Source organism: Lissotriton vulgaris, chromosome 8 (genome assembly GCF_964263255.1).
Source record: "Lissotriton vulgaris chromosome 8, aLisVul1.2, whole genome shotgun sequence".
Taxonomy (NCBI): Eukaryota; Metazoa; Chordata; class Amphibia; order Caudata; family Salamandridae; genus Lissotriton; species Lissotriton vulgaris.
The window spans coordinates 37447041-37469236 of record NC_141696.1 but is presented as its reverse complement, the minus strand read 5'-3'; the positions used below and the strand labels follow the sequence as shown (position 1 = coordinate 37469236).

Here is a 22196-nt window from a genome sequence, read left to right as displayed (position 1 = left end):
TATCCTCGACTTGCTCGTCCCACCAGGTTACGCTATGATTAAGAAAGACAGAATCGATCAACTGGGAGGAGGTCTTGCGCTTATCTTTAAAAAGGAACTCAACATCTCACTTGTCCAGCTTCAAGACCCCACGTCCTTTGAATACCTTTGCGCCGACCTTTCTTTCCTGGCTTTCCCACCACCCACTCGACTACACACCATTTATCACCCCCCCCACGCCCCCGTAAATTGTCTACCCTTCACCGAAGAGATGACCGATCTTATTATTCAAGCATCGCTCTCCCACTCCAAGAATCTCTTCCTTGGTGATTACAACATCCACTGGAACAAAAATGATGAACCTGCTGTCACCCTATTTAAGAAACCTTAGACATCACTGACCTGACCCACCTCTGCTATGCCCCAACTCACACCAAAGGTGCCACCCTCGATGCTATTTTGACGAACAAGGATATGGCCGCTCTCTCTAATATACTTCCTGTAGACTGGTCTGATCATCACCATATCCTTTTCACCTTGAAAAGCCCCATTACTTTACCTGCCCCTATTAGCACGTTACCTATGAAACCCACTCGAAACCTTCACCTTATTCCACCTGGCGAATTAGAATCCACAATTAAAACTCGCTTACTTCTCCCCCCCCCCTCTCCTAGCACCAACAACCTTACAGACCATTACAACGATCCTATTCTTGATGCCCTCGACCTAATTGCCCCAATTAAACTAAAAAAACAAAAAAACATCCCTCCCAAGTCCTGGTTTAATGCCGAACTCTATAATGAAAGATGGGCCCTCAGACAATCAGAACGTGCTTGGAGGAGTCATCCCTCCTCTGATAACCTGGCTCTCCTGAGAACCTCCAAAGCCCATTACAAAAAACATATCTTCAACGAAAAGGCCTTCTTTCTCCAGTCACAACTTGACCAGGCCAGAATCCGCCCCAGAGAACTGTTTAGCATCGTTAAAAAACAAACTTTCTCTGGCCCTCCTAAATTAGCAGCCTCTGTGGATAGATGCGAAGAAATTGCCAGCTTCTTTTCGAAAAAGTCAATAACATCGAACTATCCCTATCTTCCCCTACTCTCTCTCTCCACCCTTCCCTCAACCAACACACCTTCCCTAATATTCCCAATTCACTTTTTTCCTCCTCTCCCCCACACCCCGATCCTTCCCAACCCCTCCCTGCTCTCCCCATCTTGACGCATCCCGGACGCAACGCCTTTCTAAAAACAAGGCTTCTTGAAGCGAATTTAGTCCAATATCAGAAACTACTTTCATCAACATCATCTCTATACTGAAACCATCCACACACTCCAATGATCCTCTCCCCGCCCATTTAGTTCAAGAACTCAAATACATCATTGCTCCATTATGGACCGATATCATCAACTCCTCACTTTCCACTGGCTGCGTTCCTGCCTCCTTTCAGCTAGGTCAAATCTCCCCCATTCTTAAAAACCCCACCGCTGACCCGAATGACCTGAACAATCTACGCCCTATCTCCAACCTTCCCTTCCTCTCTAAAGCCCTTGAAAAATGTGTCCTTTCTCAATTAGATAACCATATCATCTCCTTCAATCTCCTTGACGTTTTCCAATCTGGCTTTAGAAAGGGATGCAGCACTGAAACTGCTATGCTCAATACTACAGATGACATTCATCGCTCTCTAGACAAAGGCGAATCCTCGCTACTTATCCTCCTTGATCTCTCGGCTGCTTTTGACACTGTCACCATCCCACCCTTCTTAACACCCTCAAAGATCGCTTTGGTTTTGAAGGCACTGTCCTCAAAGGGTTTGCCTCGTTCCTCCAAAATATATCACAACAAATTAAGCACAGTCATTGCCTCTCCAATCCTCATCCTGCCCCATTTTGTGTCCCCAAGGGTCTATCCTCTCCCCAACCCTATTCAATCTTTTTATGGAACCACTCACCCTCATTCTCAAACAAGCCAAAAACAGTTACGACCTCTATGCTTCGTCTAGAACCCAGCCTTCTGGTGTTCCGAAAACAACTAAAAACATTATTGTTTCCTAGGCCATAACCTATCTTCTCCTTCTCCTAGTCTCTGCATCAATTTCCATCCTTCTTCAAGCGCTGGGATGCTTCCGAGTAGCCATGCGCTATATAAGAACCTTCCAATTCCAATTCCAATGCTGACGATACTCAACTATACTACAAGATCAAATCCCACAATGACATTCGTCACCTCAATGATACTCTGATCAAAGTCCAAACCTGGTTCCATCTTAATCATCTCAAACCTAATCCTAAAAAAACGAAATCATCCTTTTCACTCCCAAAAACAACTCCCTTCCAATTCAACTCTGGATCTAAGCACTTAATTGCTCCCTCTCCACCTCCAATTCTGTCAAATCCCTAGGTATCAGCATCAATCAGAATCTTAATCTCATCCCCCACATTAAAAACACAGCCAAAAGTGCCCTTTTCACCCTTCACCACCTCAAAAAAATCAAACCCTTCATTCCAGCTGATGATTTCAAAATCGTTGTCCAATCTCTTGTCCTTTCCAGGATTGACTATGGTAACTCCACTCTGGCTGGCACCCCCAAAGTCCACCTAGCACCGATTAAATCTGTTCTCAACCTAGCTGCCAGACTTATTTCGGACTGTAAAAAATTTGACCACATCTCTCCAGTCCTCAAAAACCTAAACTGGCTCCCAAGCGAACGGTGATCCACCTACAAGATTGCTTGCATCATGCACAAAGCTCTTCACAAAAACACCCCCGCTTACCTTTCAAGCAAACTACAAAAAGCAGGGTGTTCCAGGTCCCTGAGGAGCACTAACTCCCTTGTCCTCATCCCTCCTAGACTAAAATTTAAAAAGACCCAATCACGTGCATTCTCTGGTAAAGCTCCTACGATTTGGAATTCACTCCCCAAAGACCTTCGCTACAACTCCTCTTACCTTCTCTTCAAAAAAAGACTCAAAGTACATCTCTTCAAAAAATATTGGGGTTCGTAACGTTACTGACTTTGATCCTGATCATTACCTCTCTTCTCTGAATCGCTCCTTTACACAACCCCTCTCCCCCTTTCCACTCACTCTCCCTCACTTCACCCCCTTCTCTCTCTCTAATTTCAACTCCCCCTATCCCTTCTATTATCCCTCTGCTCCTTTGCCCCCTTCTCTCATTTAATGCAATGTTGTATCTTTTTTTAATTTGTCAGTTCAAATTGTCAATTGTATAGTATATCTTAATATGTTTATCTACCATGTAAAGTGCTCTGATACTCTTGGGTCCAGCAGCGCTATATAAAACCTTTTAAATAAATAAATAAAATAGATAGATAGATAGATAGATAGATAGATAGATAGATAGATAGATAGATAGATAGATAGTTAGATAGATAGATAGATAGATAGATAGATAGATAGATAGATAGATAGATAGATAGATAGACAGATAGATAGACAGATAGATAGATAGATAGACAGCACAGCACATATTAAATTAGTTATATAATAGTCAATCAATCTTTCTTTATTTTGCATTTGTTGAAATGCATAAAAGTACATGAATAAAGCAGTGCATATAATAAGTAGTTCGTACCACAAAGTGCAGGTGCAATGACAAAGCAAGTCAGTCTAAAGTACAAGTTGAAATTTTTGAAGTAAGTAAAACCATTAGCCAAAACTCCATGTACTTAATCAATAAAATTAAAACAAGTATAAATAACATACATGAGGATAAAAGCAAAGTTAAAAACAAAATTCATTTCAACCAACGAACCATTATCTAATTCATACATGCTATAAAATGGCTGTGCAAATTTGGCCGGAATTGGAAAGCTTAGCACAAAAGGCAATAAGCAATTGATTTGTTCATACATACGTGTGCTAAGTGTGCAAATGCAGTTAACATTAAAAGCTGGCCATAGAAAACGATTAGAATAATGATCTGCCCCTGATCTAGCATCATTCAGATAAAATGTGAAGTCCATTAGCAGCCTGTCGACTTCTTAAGGCAGCTTGTAAGAAGGAGACCCTATTGAGACAAGCAAGGTTGATTGAGGTGACTTATTATTACACGGACAAGGGGGGAGTTGTGAGATTGAGAATACATTCATTGGGTATCCCAGCATTAACGGTATATAATTCAATTGAAATCTTGTTAGGATATACTGGTGCTGAATGTTCTCAACAGAAGAATGATACAATGGAACCCCTCACTGCTCGAGTGATAAACCATAATACGTCGAAACAGAAAATTTCCCCTGCATCTATCCCACCTGTCAGACGCGGTTTTCTTAAAGAAAAGTTCCTTTAGCCTCAATTTAGTAAAACCTTAACAGAGGCTTGGAATGTCTTAAAGTTTTGATAGCCCCATTAATGAAAAAGTATGTTTTATGTAGGATAGCCATTGGATTTTATGATTGTGATCCAAGGGCAAAATATCTTCCAGAATACTTTGATTCAGATCAACACTATTCCTTTTCCAAAATGACGACCGAAGAGAGAGTGGGGCCAATTTGATAATATCGCTGATATAAGGCAGATTGGCTTCCTTATGAGCAACAAAATTACTGCAAGCTGTTGGAACTGGTAGCAGCCACTTAATGAAATTGTCTTCTATTACTTGCAAGGGAGCGATGCCTGCTATCCCCCGAACGCTGCCCGGTAAGTAGCAATTGATCTCGATTTAGCCAGGTAGATTTTAATAATTTCTGGTAAGGGCTTACCACTCAATTCTTTTGAGAAGCGGAGTATTGCTGCTATACTCTTGCCCAATCGATCTGCCCTATTCTGTACCATCGCCTTCCAAGACTGTTTTGAAGACCACCCCTAAATAGTTAAAGCTTAACACTTGTTCTATGTTTCCCCATCATGGTAAAGACTTGGTGGTTTCTTATTTGCCACCCCCGCCCACCCCCCCCCCCCCCAACACATAGCTAGAAAAAAGGTCTGAGATTTATGTAATCTAAGGTCCAGATCGGACATGAAAGCAGTATAATCAGAGATAAGATATTTAAGTTTAATGGGAGAACTTGCTAAAAGAACCGCATCGTCCACGTATAGCAGATTCAGAAGGGGGGTGGTTTGTGCTTGCGGGGTGTCTTTTGATGTTTTTACTCGAGTTTCGTACAGGTTATTTGTATAAAGGGAAAATAGGAGGGGGGCTTGAAAACATCCCTGTCTGACCCCCCTTTTGATTTTAAAAGGTTTTGTGCATTCCCCTAGTCTTCCAAATCGGACCATAGCAGAAGCGTCCGAATAAGACTCTCTAATAAAATTAGTTCCTTGAGCCCCCATGGCCTACATGATAGTCCACAGTTTGCTGTGTACCACACAGTAAACTGCCTGTGACAAATCCATTAGGCTATGTATACGTGGCCTTTCTTTGCTAAGGAGTACTTCGCTGCTAGTAACGACAAGTTAAGACCTCGGTCAATGGTGCCCCTACCCTGCCTGAACCCATACTTCACTTCGGCAATTTTCTCCTCTGCCGTCCAAATTCCAACCTATTTAATAGTAACCTACCCATTATTTTAGCTGTACTATCTAACAGGGAAATGGGGCTGTAGTTGAGTGGTTTTGAGGCATCATCTTTTTTGTAACTTGGTATAATTACTGAGGTTTTCCAGGAGGGTAGGGGACTATTTTGTGCAATTGAGTTAAAAACTACGATCAGAAGGGTAGACCACAATAGTCTATTGTCAAAAAAAGATTACTTGCTACCCCATTGGGTCCTACAGCTTTGAAAGATGGTGACTGTGATAAAGCGGTCTCTGCTTCCTCGAGTTCAACTTAAAGACAGGTTGTTGCCTTGATAGGCAAGTTGTCAAACATGGGACGACATCCCGCCGCACAGTGAAAAATATCCTGAAAGTAGTTTATCCATGTCTTACCTCTATGTGAATGTCCAAACAGGGACCGCCCTTATCTGGAAGAGAGACTGAATTGAACACGTTCCAGAATGTTTCGCTATCTTTCGAGGCAGATGCTTTTCTTTAAAGTTTCCCACGCTTCGTATTTAAGCTCTTTCCATCTTTCCGCCCTGGATGACTTATACAGGTTCCTTAGTTCACTAATAAGTTCTTTATCTCTAGGTGAGAGTTTTAGGGCTTTCTGGAGATTATGGGAGGCTGCTGAACTGTTCTTATTGAACCATTGGGCTGGACTATCGGCCTGATTCATCAATTTCCCGTTTTGCGAGGTCCTAATAGCGAATCATAGCGAATCGCTATTAAGGACTCGCAACACGGGATTCAAGTAGGATTAGCAAAATATTTTGCGATTCCTACTGATTCCTTATTTGCGATTAGCAAATTGCTAATCGCAAATAAGGAAAAACTCCCCATTCATTCCTATGGGCCAAAAGGCCCATAGGAATGAATGGGGAGTATTCCTTATTTGCGATTAGCAATTTGCTAATCGCAAATAAGATTGCGATTTGAAGGGTGCCAAGGGTGTCAAAAGGACACCCTGTAGCACTCCTCAAATGACATTTGACACAGGTGTTGCACACACACATGTCCAAAGGACATGTGTGTGTGTAACATGCAACTCAGAAAAATGCATTTAAATGCATTTTTCTGAGTCTTCGCAATTTACCGCGAGGTTTGACCTCGCGGTAAATTGCGGCCAGAAATTGCGAATTCGCAAAAGAAATGTGGATGATGAATTACATTTAAGGAATCTCAAATAGAGATTCCTTAAATGTAATTCCTCGCAAAATTGCGAGATCGCAATCAGCGATTTTTGCATTTGGGATGATGAATCCCAAATGCAAAAATCAACATCGCAAAGGGCCAAATTCTCAGAATCTGGCCCTTTGCGAGCCGATTTGGCCTTGATGAATAAGGCTGTATGTCTTTAGTCAGGATGGGACGAGTCAGTAAGGTTTTAATGTTTGCTTGAATATTAGCAAATGCTTTTCTCACCAGGTTGCTACTTAGTTGTGGGTCTAAGCAGCGATGAAAATCCTTATAGTTGGTTGCAAGTAGGTTTGTAAGTAACTTGGGCTCATCCACTTGGTCCCACTTTAGGGTATAGCCATTTTGTCTCGCTAAATAGTTTAGGGGAGATTTTACTTAGGCTTTTCTTTATAGCATACCACCCTAGGATGCATGTAAGCATTGTGTGGTCACTGAATTCAGTGAGAGTGACCTTTATCTTGGAAATATTTTTATTTAAAGGAATGCACATAATTATATAGTCAATCACAGAACAATGTTCTGTGCCCTGAAATGTGGGGGATAGTTGGCCAGGTATCAGATCGGTTTCATTTCAGGGCTCTAGTTGCCAAGTCATCAATACATTATTCAGGACAGTGCCATGTTTATTATGAATGGAATGAATGGTTGGCTCACCCCTATGGCCTTCTATCCCACACAACCTTGTCTCTATTCTTGTAGAAGTCCTACTATAAAGTCTCCCACCCACCAAATGTGTAGAGGTTTTGGGTGCAATCCAACAAGCTCCCCGATGGCCATCCCTATAGTCTGTGCTACAGTTTCAGAGTTAGAAAAGTTATTGTAGTAATTTATTAACAAGAGATCCTAAAAGTCATAGCCTTTGATTACTAGCACATGAAAGTGAGGAGATGTTTATAAAATGTAATACTTTCACTGCAAGAGTTTTAGCTAGCAATGTCAGAAGGCCCCCCTTAGCTCTGCCTCGGGTTGAAGGTACTGAAGGAATACTGAATGAGCGGTACCCATTTATAAAGATGGAATGTGTCTCCCAGTTTTCTTGAATGCAGGTAATTTTGAAATCAAAGAGTACTTTAAACCACTCTTCATTAAATCCTTTACTATTAGAGCCTGCTATGTTCCATGATAGAAAGGTATGAGTCTGATTAGTTGCACGAAGGGTGGGGGCCTCTATGATATCATAAGGGTGGGTAGGCATAGGAGTATTGTAATTCAAGCCCAATGTTTCCTCCCTGTTTATCCAACTATGTTCCTTAAATCTTGAGCTCTTCCTAATGAATGGGGGATCAACCTGGCAGAACCTTTGGCTGTCGTTCTCCAGCCATATGCAAAAGGAACAATTGACGGACGGAATGCTGGACAATGCAAACATGCACCCCCAGTCACAGAGATCTGAGTTAAATGCATTATTCTTTTGCTCACCACACCACCCCCGTTTGGACCCAACTATATGCAAATCAGTCTTGACCCTGTTCCTTGTGGGAACAGTCCAGCCCGAACTGCCAAGCCAGGTCCTCCCTTGACCAGAAACAAGCATCCTGGGACCGGTTTCAGGGCATCACCCTTCATCAGTCAGGCTAGTCTTTGCCATATTTAAGGATGTTTTTCTTTGTACATCATGGAAGCTACACAATAATTTAATGGAGTGGGATGATTTTTGTTGCAGGTGTTCCAGTCCCTGAACTGGATCATGAAGTCTTTGACAGAGAATGGATCTGCATGCGAAGAGAAGGCTCCTGTTATGGGTAAGTTCGGGGAGTGGGTCAACTTTGATTAGTTTTCACAGGTTCACCAGCAGATCCATCCAGGTTTGAGACATCCAAAAAGTTGCCGGCTGACACCAGTTTACCAACTCGAGGCAGGAAATCAGAGAGACTATATTCCACATGCCTCCCATGCCATATTTAGGACGATGCATTTAGGGTAACGATTAATCATATGAGACTATAGGATTATTTTAATAGTGAGTTCTAAAACCTCTTGGATTATACACACAGTAATTGTCAATAAAATATTTTAAATGTATATTTCCCTAATCGAGTGCAGACTACATGAATACATGTTAATGGTTGTAATTAAACAGGCGATTAAACCGTAAATTAAATTGTGCTAGATGGAAACATCCATGGTAAAAATCACTCACTTTCTATCCTCTTGCTCAATCTTCTTGGCACCAATGTGCCCATATGAGTTTTCTAGATGGCCTTTAACACGCATACCTTCGCTCTGTTATAGCGTTCAGAGCTGTGAAAAACACATATGAGTCTAACTATGCCAGCCTATGGTCTTCAGATAGGATGGGACTCATTTTTGAGCTTGTGACGCAGTGCAAGCTGTTTTAATGGGATCAAGGAGCAGGAATCTACAAACATGCGGCCGGAACCGTGTCTGAAAGATAACTGCGTCGATCATAGAATCGCAAATTATTCAAATTTAGGGCATGCAGTAATGGTACTGCTGCCTGTGGACTCAGTAAGCTCATTGAAATTTTGGGAGAGGGGGGTGAGAGGGAGTTGGGCTTTGGAGTTTAGACTCAAGGACATCCAAAGGGATTTGACTCAGAACTCAGGCCCATTTCAGGGTTTTAGTGATATGTGTGGAGGGGGAGGGGAATTGGTTACTATCTTAAACAGAATGAGGTGACGGTCGGACCAGTCAATGGGGATGATGTGGGATAGGGAGGATGTGTCACGATTGGAAATGATGGCGTTGAGAGTGGCTCCTTTGACATGGTTTGGATTTTGGCATGTTTGTTTGAGGTTGTTAATGAGGTGCATGACTGTGGGATCCTCAACATTATTCCAATGAATGTTAAAATCTCCTAAAAAGAGATTTTTTGTGGCAGACCGAGAAGATTGTGAAAGAAAGTCAGAACCCACCTGCCAGCACACCGGACCCCAACGAGGCAGCCCACAACTTCACGCAGTGGCTGACCGCCTGCGCAGACGACCTCGCACCAATGAAGAACCCTCCCAGCAAACCCAGAAGCAAGAAGGCCCCCTGGTTCACCGACGAACTCAAGGACTCCAAGAAGACCTGCCGCACCTTCGAGAATACCTGGCTCCTCGACCGGACCACTGACAACTTGACCGCCCTCAAACACACGACCCGCAAGCACCACCAGCTCATCCGCACCACCAAGAAGAAATTACTGAAGGATCGACTAGACAACAATGCCCACAACAGCAAGGAACTCTTTCGCATCGTCAAGGAGTTCTCCAACCCCAGCACCGGCAACAACGACATCACCCCTTCACAAGATCTCTGTGACTCCCTCGCCTCGTTCTTCCACCGCAAGATTGCCGACATCCACAACAGCTTCGGCGCACCATCCTCGCACCCAACCGCCGAACCAACGCACCCCTCCGCCACCCTCCGCACCTAGACCGCAGTGACCACCGAAGACACAGCCCCCACGATGAACACCATCTACTCCGGATCTCCGACTGACCCCTTCCCTCACCACATCTTTAAAAAGGCCGACTCCACCATCGCAACCCAACTCCAAGACGTCATCAACACCTCCTTCGACACCGCCACCTTCCCGGAGAGCTGGAAGCACGCAGAGCTCAGCGCCCTACAGAAGAAACCAACAGTGGACCCCACCGACCTCAAAAACTTCCGCCCTATCTCGCTCCTCCCTTTTCCTTCCAAAGTCATTGAGAAGATCGCCAACAGACAGCTTGCCGCCTTTCTCGAGACGAATGGAATCCTCGACCCCTCGCAGTCCGGTTTCAGAGCCAACCACAGCACCGAGACCGGCCTCATCGCAGCCACCGACGACATCCGAGCCCTTCTCGACAACGGGGAAACAGCGGCACTCATCCTCCTGGACCTCTCCGCCGCGTTCGACACTGTCTGCCACCGCACCCTAGCCCAACGCCTCAGCAACACCGGCATTCAAGATAAGGCATTGAAGTGGATCATCTCGTTCCTCGCTGGAAGAACACAGAGAGTCCGCCTCCCCCCGTTTCGCTCCGAGGCCACCAAAGTCATCTGCGGCATCCAGCAAGGATCATCACTCAGCCCCACCCTCTTCAACGTCTACATGAGACCTCTCACAGCCATCGCACGCCAACACAACCTCAACATCATCTCCTACGCCGACGACACCCAGCTGATCCTCTCCCTCACCAGAGACCCCGACACCGCCAGAACCAACCTCCACGAAGGGATGAAAGACATCGCCGAGTGGATGAAGAACAGCCGCTTGAAACTGAACTCAGACAAGGTGGAAGTCCTCATCCTTGGGCCATCACCCTCCGCCTAGGATGACTCCTGGTGGCCCCCAGTCCTGGGCACCGCCCCAAAGCCGACAGACCACGCACGCAACCTGGGCTTCATCCTGGACTCCTCCCTCTCGATGACCAGACAAGTCAACGCCGTCTCCTCTTCATGCTTTCACACCCTCCGCATGCTCGGCAAGATCTTCCGATGGATCCCGATCGAAACCAGGAAGACGGTCACCCAGGCCCTCGTCACCAGCCGGCTGGACTACGGAAACACCCTCTACGCCAGAACAACAGCCAAGCTACAGAAAAGACTACAACGCATCCAGAACGCCTCCGCCCGACTCATCCTGGACATCCCTTGACGCAGCCACATCTCCGGCCACCTGAGGAACCTGCACAGGCTCCCAGTCAACAAGCGGATCACGTTCAGGCTCCTCACCCACGCACACAAATCTCTCCACAACCTGGGCCCCAAGTACCTCAACGACCGCCTGACCTTCCACGCGCCAACCCGCCAGCTATGGTCCGCCAGCCTCGCCCTGGCCGCCGTACCACGCATCCGAAGAGCCACCGCCGGAGGCAGATCCTTCTCCTACCTGGCTGCCAAGACATGGAACTCCCTCCCCATCCACCTTCGGCTGACCCAGGACCACCTCGCCTTCAGGAGACAACTCAAGACCTGGCTGTTCGAGCAGTAGCGGCCCTCCTCCCCCAAGTGCCTTGAGCGCCTTCCGGGTGAGTAGCGCGCTATACAAATGCTTTGATTGATTGATTGATTGACTGATAATTCTTCAGTGAAGAGAAGACGTTCACCTGCAGGGTAGAAGATATGTAGTCGGATCGGGGGAGCACCCTGCGCTCCCCCGATCCCACTACATATCTTTGTTTCCAAGGTATTCAAAGGTTTGTTTCCAAGGTATTCAAAGGTTAGATAGTCTGAGTCTTTTAAGAGGGAGAATTGAAGTTCGCTTTTATAGATTATAGCTAGACCACCCCCTTTTCTGACAGGTCTGTCTCTCCCAAGGATAGAAAAAACAGGGGGGTGAGAAAGTCAAGAAAAGCTGTTGAGTAGTCATTGAGCCAGGTTTCTGTGAGGAAGGCAATATCAATAGCTTCACTGAGGATGGTTTCGGATATTTCAATCGCATGACGGACAGCCAAATGGCAATTGAGAAGCATGCAAAAGAGGGGTTTAGGGTTATCATTGTTCGAATTGCAAGGGAGAATGGTGATACGTTGAGCTGGGGTCTAGGTGAGATGAGTGCAGGAGGGATTCTGTAAGTACCTACAATAACTGGGATATTGGTGTGTGAGAGGGGAGGATATGAACACATAGGTAGAGGAAGGTAGGAGTTGCAAAGGTCAATGAGGTTGGAAGAGGATAGATAGCTCAATGCTTGGAGAGGCCTATGAGAATAGTCATATAGGGTTGTAGTTCTCGATTGGTTATATCACGTGTTGTTCCCACATCCACCTCCACCTGGCTACCCACTGTAGTTGGGATGATAAGTAGTACTGCTCCATGTTTGGAACAGTTAGGCCCCCTTGGGGCAAAGGCAGGTATAGTTTTGTGAGTGCAACTCTGCAGCACGTTTAACTCCAGATCAGGTCTCAAAGCGTGCTCTCACACGTGTGGGAAAATCGTGGTGGCAAATAAAGTGGCAACTTAGGGAAATTATATGGCAGGCACGGGATCACTATCATTTTAATGAGTGCAACCTTCCCTGCTACAGATATGTTAAGGGATTTCAAGAACGCTATCTGTGACCTCAGTGCTGTGACTGCTCTGGTGATGTTCCCGTCCAATAGGTCCTGGTCAGTGTGGGAGATCCACATCCCCAGATAGCAGAACATATGTCACTGTAGAATCACCCAGGGTGAAGGGAGGGTCCACCATGTGGCGGCTGAATGGGAATAAGCAAGATTTTCCTCAGTTTACCCTCAGACCCACAGCGCTGCAAAAAAATTGAGGGTGTCTGGTGTCATAGATGGCACTCAGCGGATGTCTCTCATATATATTAAAATGTCTTTGGTGTATAACGATATGGAATGCATGTCTGAGCCCATTAAGATGCCCCAATTAGTCGCAGAAGTGTAAAAAGCTAGTGGATTGGTTCTATAACTAGAAAGAAAATCAGTGGCGAAAGGGGTTAGCCTTGTCTGGTGCCTCTACAATCCTTATGGTTTGCGAGAATGGAGTGCCTGTGCGGACACAAACTGTGGGCGCTCCATATAATAGTCTGACCAGACTCAGGATGTATGGGGCAATCCAATATCATGGGAGCATAGTGAATAGAAAGGGCCATTCTACAGTGTCGAAAGCCTTTTCCAAGTTCAAGACCAGGCATCCTGACTCTGGCACGGAGTGTATCTCATACAGCCTACAAAGATTCAGGGGTATGTTTCACGCAGGGACAAACCCGTTCTGGTCCCCATGAATGAGATGTGGTGTAAAGGACGACAGCCTTTTCACTAGTATCATCGCTAAAAGTTTATAGTCTGCATTTAGTAGAGCTAGTGGGCGGTACAAGCCCAACTGTCTTAGGTCCCTATCTGGTTTGGGAGGGTGATCAGTGTCGCTTCGGTAAGTGAAATTGGGAGGTGCGTGTTTTGTACTGCCTCCGTGTAAACCCAGAGGCGCTGTGGGGCCAACAGGTCAGCATACGCTTTGTAGAATTCAGACAGGAAGCCGTCTGTGCCAGGCACTCTACCAGAGGACAATGCCCATATTGCGTCCCGTATTTCCTCTAATCTGATAGGTGCATCTAATTCTAAGTAGTGTTCTTTTGTTAGACATGGGATGAGTAGACTATCAAGAAAGTGAGGTATGTCAGGCTCTGTAGTCACCAGTGTGGATTGGTATAATGATATTGGGGCAATTTGTGGTGTGTTTCATGCTGTGTGGATTTTATTTCACAGTTTCTCAGGATTGCTGCATTGGAGGATGCTGCAGTACTGCTCATGGGAGGGAAAGATCTGTCTAGCTCTGTGTTCAAGACACTATGGTAGTCGCCCCCTATCAGCCATGGCATGCTGCACCACTTAGCTAGTACTGGAGAGAGTGAGACAAGAAGGGCCTTGTTCCGTGTTTGGAGCATAAATGCTTCCCAACAGAATATGTCGTCGGCCTATCTGCCCTTTATGAATAAGCATCTGCCTTCTTTGTCCGTCAGTACCTCTTCAGACTGGAAGGGAGTTTTAAGGGAGATCCAAATCAGTACATTGTGGGCATATGATGAGAAGTTTATAGCTTATACCTTGCTACTCCACTTGCGCTGTTGTCTGGTTGTTTCAGAGAGTGCAATGTGGACATTGTGTCTCTTAAGATAGGAGTACACTGCGTATGGTCGGGAGGGTGTCCGTAGGCCTTTGATTTTCCATGTAAGGATCTTTTGAGAAGTCATGTCACTGCGTCAGGGAGGGTCATTGGGTATCCCAAGGTCATGGCGGGCACGTTTGTGATTATGTATACCATCTGTCAACTAGACACGTATCCTCCCTGTAGGCCCATACAACTTAGTGCGAAACATAATAGCCGACCTGGCAACGTGGGAATACCAAAAGGGCCGACTCCCCAAAGAGGTGAAGCTGTCCAAACTCAAGTAGCAATTCCGCTAAACTAAACTAATCCCGGAATGAGCAGGGGAAAATAATGGGGGGTTGGTGCCTTGCAGAGACAGCCATTGGGGGCCCCTACCTTGTCCCTTTATGTTAGGTACGTTAGTGTGTGCAGTGTAATTGTTGGCTGATGGATAAGGTATGCAAAGTCTGCATGTGTACATTTTATTTGTCTCATGTTTCCTAGTGATGCAAAACTTTTACCATTGCAGTTATTAGAATGACAGGATTACTGCTGAGGGTCACGAGCCACGACATACAGGGTGTTTATCATACAATAATGTCTGAGGTCTGCAGGGTAATGGCTGGTAGTGTTAGCAAGGTAGTGTCGGACGGGGTTCCCACTGACGGGTGGTTGTCTTATGATGAGAGGGCCTGTGCCGCATCCTTGAACGAGGACTACAATGCAGCCGCTATGTGATCTGCTTTGTTCGCTGCTTCCCGGCGCTCTCTTATGATTTGTTCTAGATCTGGTGCCACTGCCAGTCCCTGTGATTGTGCCTTGTTGTGGCATCTGTGAGTCCTCAGGCCCAACAAAGCATTGTTCTGTGTGTTGGTCTCTCCAGTTGTTTCTAGCCAATCCCATGTGTCCTGTGGTGATTCAAAGAATCTCGTCTTCCCATCCGCTGCCATATGGAGCCTTGCCGGAAACAACAGTGAGTACTGGATATTCAATTGGCGGAGCTTTTGTTTTACTTGAAGAAAGGATATTCGCGGACATTGTTCTCTCAATGGGTAATCCGGGAAGAACATTAGTTGTGTGTTTCCTATCTTGATGTCTTGGATATTGCATTTCTTACTCTGTAGTGCAATTGCTAGAAAATAAATGGGCAGGACCCCATTCCTGGCTCCGGTCTCCTGGAAGGGATGCAGTGCGCTTGCTTGATCATGAAGAAGGGGGATAGAGAGGTGTCAGGCAGTAAGTCCTTGATCCATTGTTCCACAAATGCAGACGCATCTTGTCCCTCTGCCCCTTCAGACAGACCGATCAAGTGGATGTCTTTCAGGAAACAAAATCTGGCCTTCTGAGTGGACTGTTGTTTGGCAGTTGAAATTGTTACTGTCTAAAGTTCAGAGAGGGTGCATTCCACGGCCCTCATCGATCTAGTAATTTCCAGTGGTCAGCATGCAGGAGCGTGAGATCAGCGACTACATTGTCTATTTTGTATTAAAGCAACACACAAGACCTCTCTATGGCTTTCAGTATTGTGTCAAGCCTATGATTTGGAGGGTCAGTGTGTGACGATTGATCTTTGGCCAACATGTCCATGGGTAGTGAAGAGGCACAGGCTCACGTGCCCCTCGTGCGGCCCTTCACCTTGAGTTAATTTCCTTTCAGTCAGTATGAGCAATGTGGGATGCAGAGCGTGTGAAAGCCATGGCTCCTAGGACTGCAATATCTTGGTGACCCCCTGCAAATGCACAGCCCGCCCTATGGCACCAACGACTCCTGCTGATGGCTGCAATGCTTCCCTTACGTAGGCTGCCTCGATGGATAACAACTCTCTCTGTGACAATTGCCCGAGCACCCCGTTGGGTCAGCCCCAGGCCGGGGTGGTGTTCCGCTACGAGCTCTTAGGGTCCCTGCCTGTCAAGCGGTGAGCAGTACTCTTTGGTTTAGTTGGAGGGTCTTAGACTAGTTTGGCCTTCCTCTCTGTTGCAAAAGCACAGATATAGTATTTGTACAGTTATTCACTATGTGTGTTCCGTCAGCAACACCCTCAGCTAGATGCAGTCACCGGTGTGCCGCTTCTCGGCCAGTGGGGTCCTACCAGGTTCAACTGCTCCCATCTCTATAGGGTTTTTTACCCCCACTCTGTTATCTAGATCTGTGTATTCCAATTTGCAGGTCAGGTTCAGTGCAGATCGCAGTTCTATTGCTTTCTCCTACTGGTTGGTGGCTCTTCTGCTCTGGTGTCCCCCGCATAAGCGGACTCGTTGCTCTGTGTCTATAGGGTCAGGTCGGAGCTGTCTGTGTGTGGAGTCCTAGTCCCTACTGCCTCATTTCAACCTCCACCGTTTGCCTCCTGCAACTGGCAGACTCGGATCCACTCAGCAGCATATGTGCATTAGGGCCCGGGCCAAGCCCGGATCTTCACTGCCCTTTGTGCTGAGTCATATTGCCCCTTTATATTTGCAAGGCCGTATCCACTCCTTCCCTGCTCATCTATACATTGGACCCCGTTCACAGAGCATAGCTGCCTCAGGTATTCCTGTAGCTGGGCCCAAGCCACTTCTATGTGAACCGTTTGTGTCCCAGAGTCCCTTGCTGTGAACACCTCCACAGCTCCAGACCCCCTCTGCCCGCAGTCTGCCGCTCCCTAGCAGGCCTCCGCTCCCGGCTGCTTCATGGCTCTGGTGACTGCTTACCGTCCTGCACTCCACTAGTTCTTTCCAGTTGTCAGTCGGCTGCGACCTCCAATCAGGAGTCTGATCAGCCCCAGCCTCCGCTGTGTGGGTCTTCTCTTTGGATTGCCATAGTTGCAGCCTCTATGGTGTACCAAGCAGCCCTACCTTAGGGCCTCAGCCGCTGGGTCTGGACTTCCCAGCTCCTGTTTTGCCCAGCTTGTGTTGCTATTTCCGGGTACGTCTGAAGATTTGTGCTGCATCACCCATCTGTGCAGCCCAGGCAGCACAGTGGATGCTTCTCTTGTGGGTCCACTCCAGTTGTGAGCTCAACTACGGGGCAGGACACTGGGCCCGCAGCCATCTCCCGTCTTTGTAGCCTTCGCCATCATAGGGTGTGCCCCTCCCCCCCAGAGTCAGGTGAGCTACCCCTTATTTCGCCAGTGTGGATGTTTCCCCTACATGTGTACGTTTGGCGGGTAGCGGGGATTTGTGACGGAGCAGCTCTAAGACTCGGCCGCCATGTTGCTTCCACAGACCACGCCCCATTTAACTGGTTTTTCATGGTGAGGTGACTAAACATTATACCCTACATGATTGCGGTATAACACAGGAGCTAGTGCTATTGCCACTCCTGCGCGAATGTGTGTTTTAGTGATTTTGGAACATGGTCGGAGGATGCCGGTAAAATTACAGTTTCTCCTTTTGGGTAGTCCATACAAACTCAGGTGGCCAATCTCTTCAGCCAAAAGGATATCATATCCATACGTCATGTCTTCCCAAAAGAGACCTTTCACTTTCCTTGGTACGTTCCTCACAATTTGGAGTGTTATTTTGTATAACTGATGTGGGACACTGGTCCTAGTGTCAGGTTTTTCCACCGTGATATGTTCATTCAACGCTGCTGTCAGCAAATTTCCATCAGGTTATAGCGAGCTATTGATACTTCTGCTGCGCTGTCTAGCATGGTCAGAGCCCATTCCCAGCTCAGAAGTTGAGTCGTCAGTAGCCTGGGCATTTCTTGTTTTAAGGCCAACTACCTTCTTTTTAAATTGAGGTTTTGTTTTTGGTTTCTCATCTTGTTTGATAATGTAGTCTAAAGTGTGATGTGTGTCTCTTGGCTTGACTCACTCTTCTGATCTGCATTCTGACCGTCCTTCCCTCTCAGAGTTTCTGGATGAATCCTGAAAGGAAGAAGAGAAACATGTATCAGTATCATGATACCTGTCACGTTTTTTTATTTTATCACAGTTTCTAAGGTTATATTTCCTGTCCGAGGGTTCCTGTTGAGGAGGCCCACCGCTTGATTGTGATGCACTCTGCTTGTTTTTTTATTGTTTATTATTCCATTCCTTCTTGAAAGAACCGGGTGCTTGCTTTGAGTTATCCTTTTCAGGGTAACCCATTAATTGTGGTTTTACAGGTCTAGCTCCCAAACTATCTCTACCCAGTGAAGCATAGGTCTCTTCAATAATTTTAAGCAATTCCTGCTCATGTTGTGCAGGAGTGCATTCCCTCAGGCGTTAGCGAATAGCCACTGCTGCTGCCTCCCCTTTAATATTGGCTAACATAATTGTGGATACCTGGGTTTCAACTCTAAGTACAGGGCAGGTTCCTCCCCGTATTTATTCTGTATTTGGTTCGATACTTCTGGTATGACTGCTATTGGGGGGGCAGCATGCGTTCTGGTATAAATTGCAGCGAAAACTATAGCCCAAGTGGTACAATCCTCTATCGGGGGAGCTATTCCCATTGACAAGCAAATTGTCAATATTCTGTGTTTTTCTTGTAGGCCACTGTGTGGAAACACTGCCTTAAGCTGAGCTATTTTCTGTGCTATCCAGAATGGCATTTGCCCATGTTTGGTGGGCATTCTTTCCATAATTGCGTACAGCATTTGTGGGGTGATTGTTTTTGCAGTTCCTTGTAGTTTACCTGTTTGAGTGACCTTTGTAGGTTGAATTGTGAGTGTCCTCATTACGAACTATGTACGATTTCTGTGTAGCTTTATTATTTCTTTGTGAAGTAGACGTAAGTCTGCTGCAGGCAATGTGTCAATCTCTGGATGTGGTGTGTAAGCACCAAGACCCGGCCAAGCAGACCGAGTCTCACTTTATCTGTGGTATGGGGGAGGGCGCCTTTAAACCAAGTTATATGTTCTTGGTAAGTTAACAGGACTTCTATGTACTCGTATGACAGTATTCGTCTCGTATTTCATCTGGAGTATAAGAATGAAATTTATCTGTACATGCATTTGCAGGTGGGAATTTGACCCAAGAATAGAACACTTCTGTTCTGAATGCCTCATGTGCCTCAATCAGGAAGGTAACGGTCCCTGCCTAAAGCTAATTTTTCTGCAAGTGCATTTCAGCAATTTTCTGAAATGTTTATAGCATGTTCTTTCTCAACTTACTCCCTAAAATTCAAATCCAAAATGAGATTTGGAAAGCCACATAAGGTCACCTTGAGTGGCCCTAAGTGACTTCATAAATCTGGAGTAATGCAACTCAGCGCATAATGCTGCTTTCTGATACTCTGCACTGGGATGGCATTGCATGGGTGTTCACATATAACTCCCATTGTTTTTGACGGTCAACCTGGGAATACACTAATGTAACAGCGTAACAAGGAGAAAAAAGCATAAAGGTTGTACATGGTATGAAAGGGAGCAAGACGTGCGAGTAGGGGTAATTCCCCACTTCTTGACCTATTAAGGATTAGGCAATACATAGGGATCCTCAAAATGCTGGTCTTGACGAAAGCCTCATTATGCTATGGGAAGACTGAAACATGTAGACCATGAGGAAGGATACTTGGGTTATTACCCCCCACACAGTGTCCGCATACATTTTTAACACAGCCAAGGCAATATTTTGACAATAACGTTTGTTGTAGGTTTCCCTCAGGCAGCTTTTCAACTATTTGATGATAGGATCCAACAAAATATCTGGAAGAGGAGACACTAGAGCTAGAAAGGGAGTCACTAGTAACAGGGGACCCAGACATAATGTACAAACTTAGCTTAAAGGAGGACAAAAACAAAAACTTAGCGGTAGAGACGGCTAAGTCAATGCATAGAAATAAAGTAGGCAGTATTTACGAACTGGGTGATAGAGCAGGCAAATTACGTGCAAGGCTGGATCGCCGTGACCTAGCCAATCGCCTAGTCACAGAGCTTACAATAGAGGTGGAGAAACAGTTACAGACACACAGGTGAAAGTGGACACATTTGCAAAGTACTACACACAGATATACACAGCTCACTGCAATAGCCGCATAGAGGAATCAAGGGCCCTGATAGCGGACATTAGGCTCCCCACAGTGTCAAAAGAAGACTGTGACTTATTAGATAGAGAGCTCACAAATGACAACATTGCACTTGCCATCAGGGACCTACAATCCAGGAAGACGATTCGCCCCAAGGGTCTCCCAATGGAATTGTATAAATTAAAAACTGATAAAATTGGGTCGGGGCTAAGCGCCGGCTAAGATGGCCGCTTAAACCCAGAGCTCTGGGCGACCGAGCCACCAACATTAATCAATCCGGCCATAATCCGACAAGTTCTGCCAACTGCCGGTACTGCTGCATCCTCCGGTCCAACTCCGGCCCGTATACGATCCTCCGCCGCAGGATGGCGGCCCGGGGAGCTCCCGCCCGAGACGGGGCCTGGAGCGGGAACACACAGTGGGCGGCCTCCATCGCTAGGCGAGGTCCCGGCTTCGGGGCCTAGCCGCCGGATCCCGTCGGTAGCCTCAGAACTCTGCCATCGGCACACCACTGGCAGCGGACACCCGGGGAATTGTATAGCCCCACCACAGCACCAGCGATTGCCACCAAACATGAGGCGGTGTTTACTGAACACTCTGCGTGTGGGCCGGAGCCCTGAAAAGTGGCGTCACGCTATGGACGCAGGCCGGGCCCTACGTCACTGCAGTAGCTCTGCCCCGGCCTTGAATAACGACGAGACCCTGCCCCGGTGAGTGTTGGGCGGGTATGAATAAAGGTAGGCCGCGCAGTTAAACTGGACCTTAGTACAGAAAGGATCGGTGGACCCCCATGTGCTCCTTGAAGTCATCGGGGACCGCATCTGGGCCTGAAACACTGTACTAACCTGCCCATTGGTCACAGAGGGGCACCGACAGGGCTGTGAGTGTTGCTGTTTGGATCCAGGTCTGAGCGCCAGCTTGTAGCTGCCACGTGGGGTGCCCACAACTACGACACTGCAACGGGGGCTACTGAACAGGGAGCTGAGAGGGGACAGTGCATCTCTGGAGAGTTCCAACATCCCCCCAGAGAGAGGTGTCACTCGCTCCCCCCCCTTCTTCCTTTTTGCGAGACATTGATGCCACTCGCCTTTGCGGACCAGACGGGGAGGAGAAATAGCGCAGTCATGAGGCCCAAGCCTGGCTCCTCCACGCAAACCAACAAGCTTGACCAATATACGGTGGAGAAGGGCGCACAACAGATGGAGACACCGGCGGACGCACAACAGAGCCAAAAGGAGTCGTCTCTAGCTAACATCATGGAGGCCATCCACTGATTGGGAGTGACCCTGGATACTAAAATAGACAAGGTGTCCATAGAGGTCAATCTACTACGCACGGACATTAACAAGACTTCTGAAAAGGCCAAGGCTAACGAGGCAGACATTGCGGAGCTGCAGACATCTACGAAACGGCTGGAGCAGGGGTTAACAACCTGGTCCACCAACACCAACAGATGACACTCCGCCTTGAGGACCAAGAAGGAAGGGCCCGACGGAGTAATATCCGCCTCGTAGTTGTGCCGGTGGGCCTCGAGGGGCCCAGTATGGGACTCTTCCTTGAGGACTTGATCCTCAACCACCTCAAGCCCAAGCGTCTGTCGAAAATATTCACGATTGAACGCGCACACCGGCCGCCCATGCCGAAACCAGGAGCACCGCCTAGGACGATCATCGCAAAAATCCTTAACTACAGGGATAGAGACGCTATCCTGCAAGCGGCAAGACAGACGGGGGACCTACACTACGAAAATGCCACGATCCGGTTCTTTCCTGACTTTACTCTGCAGGTCCAGCGAGAGAGGGGATCCTTCGTAGGTGTGAAAGCGGCACTCAGTGAAAAGGGTATCAAATACACGATGCTCTTTCCTGCCAAACTCAAGGTCCTTGCCGGAGGCAAATCCTTCTTTTTTACTTCACCATCGTAGGTGCAGGAGTGGCTGGACAAGGACTCGCCTGTCACTGGGAAGGGAGCGGAGGGTCATAACTGGAGGGTCACACAGGTGGCATCCCCTGAGTCTGCGGCTGGAAGGCTAGAGCTGGATCACCAGAGCCAAC

The 22196-nt window shown here is 46.9% G+C and overlaps 1 protein-coding gene across 2 annotated transcripts in view; it reads left to right on the top strand.

Moving 5' to 3' along the window:
• LOC147693338 (transient receptor potential cation channel subfamily M member 2-like) overlaps positions 1-22196 on the top strand; it is a 623295-nt gene that overhangs the window by 486589 nt on the left and 114510 nt on the right. For both annotated transcript variants that reach the window (XM_086933675.1, XM_086933674.1), the window contains exon 27: positions 8346-8424. In XM_086933675.1, the coding sequence (XP_086789801.1) occupies positions 8346-8424 (79 nt within the window). The remainder of the gene's footprint in view (positions 1-8345; positions 8425-22196) is intronic.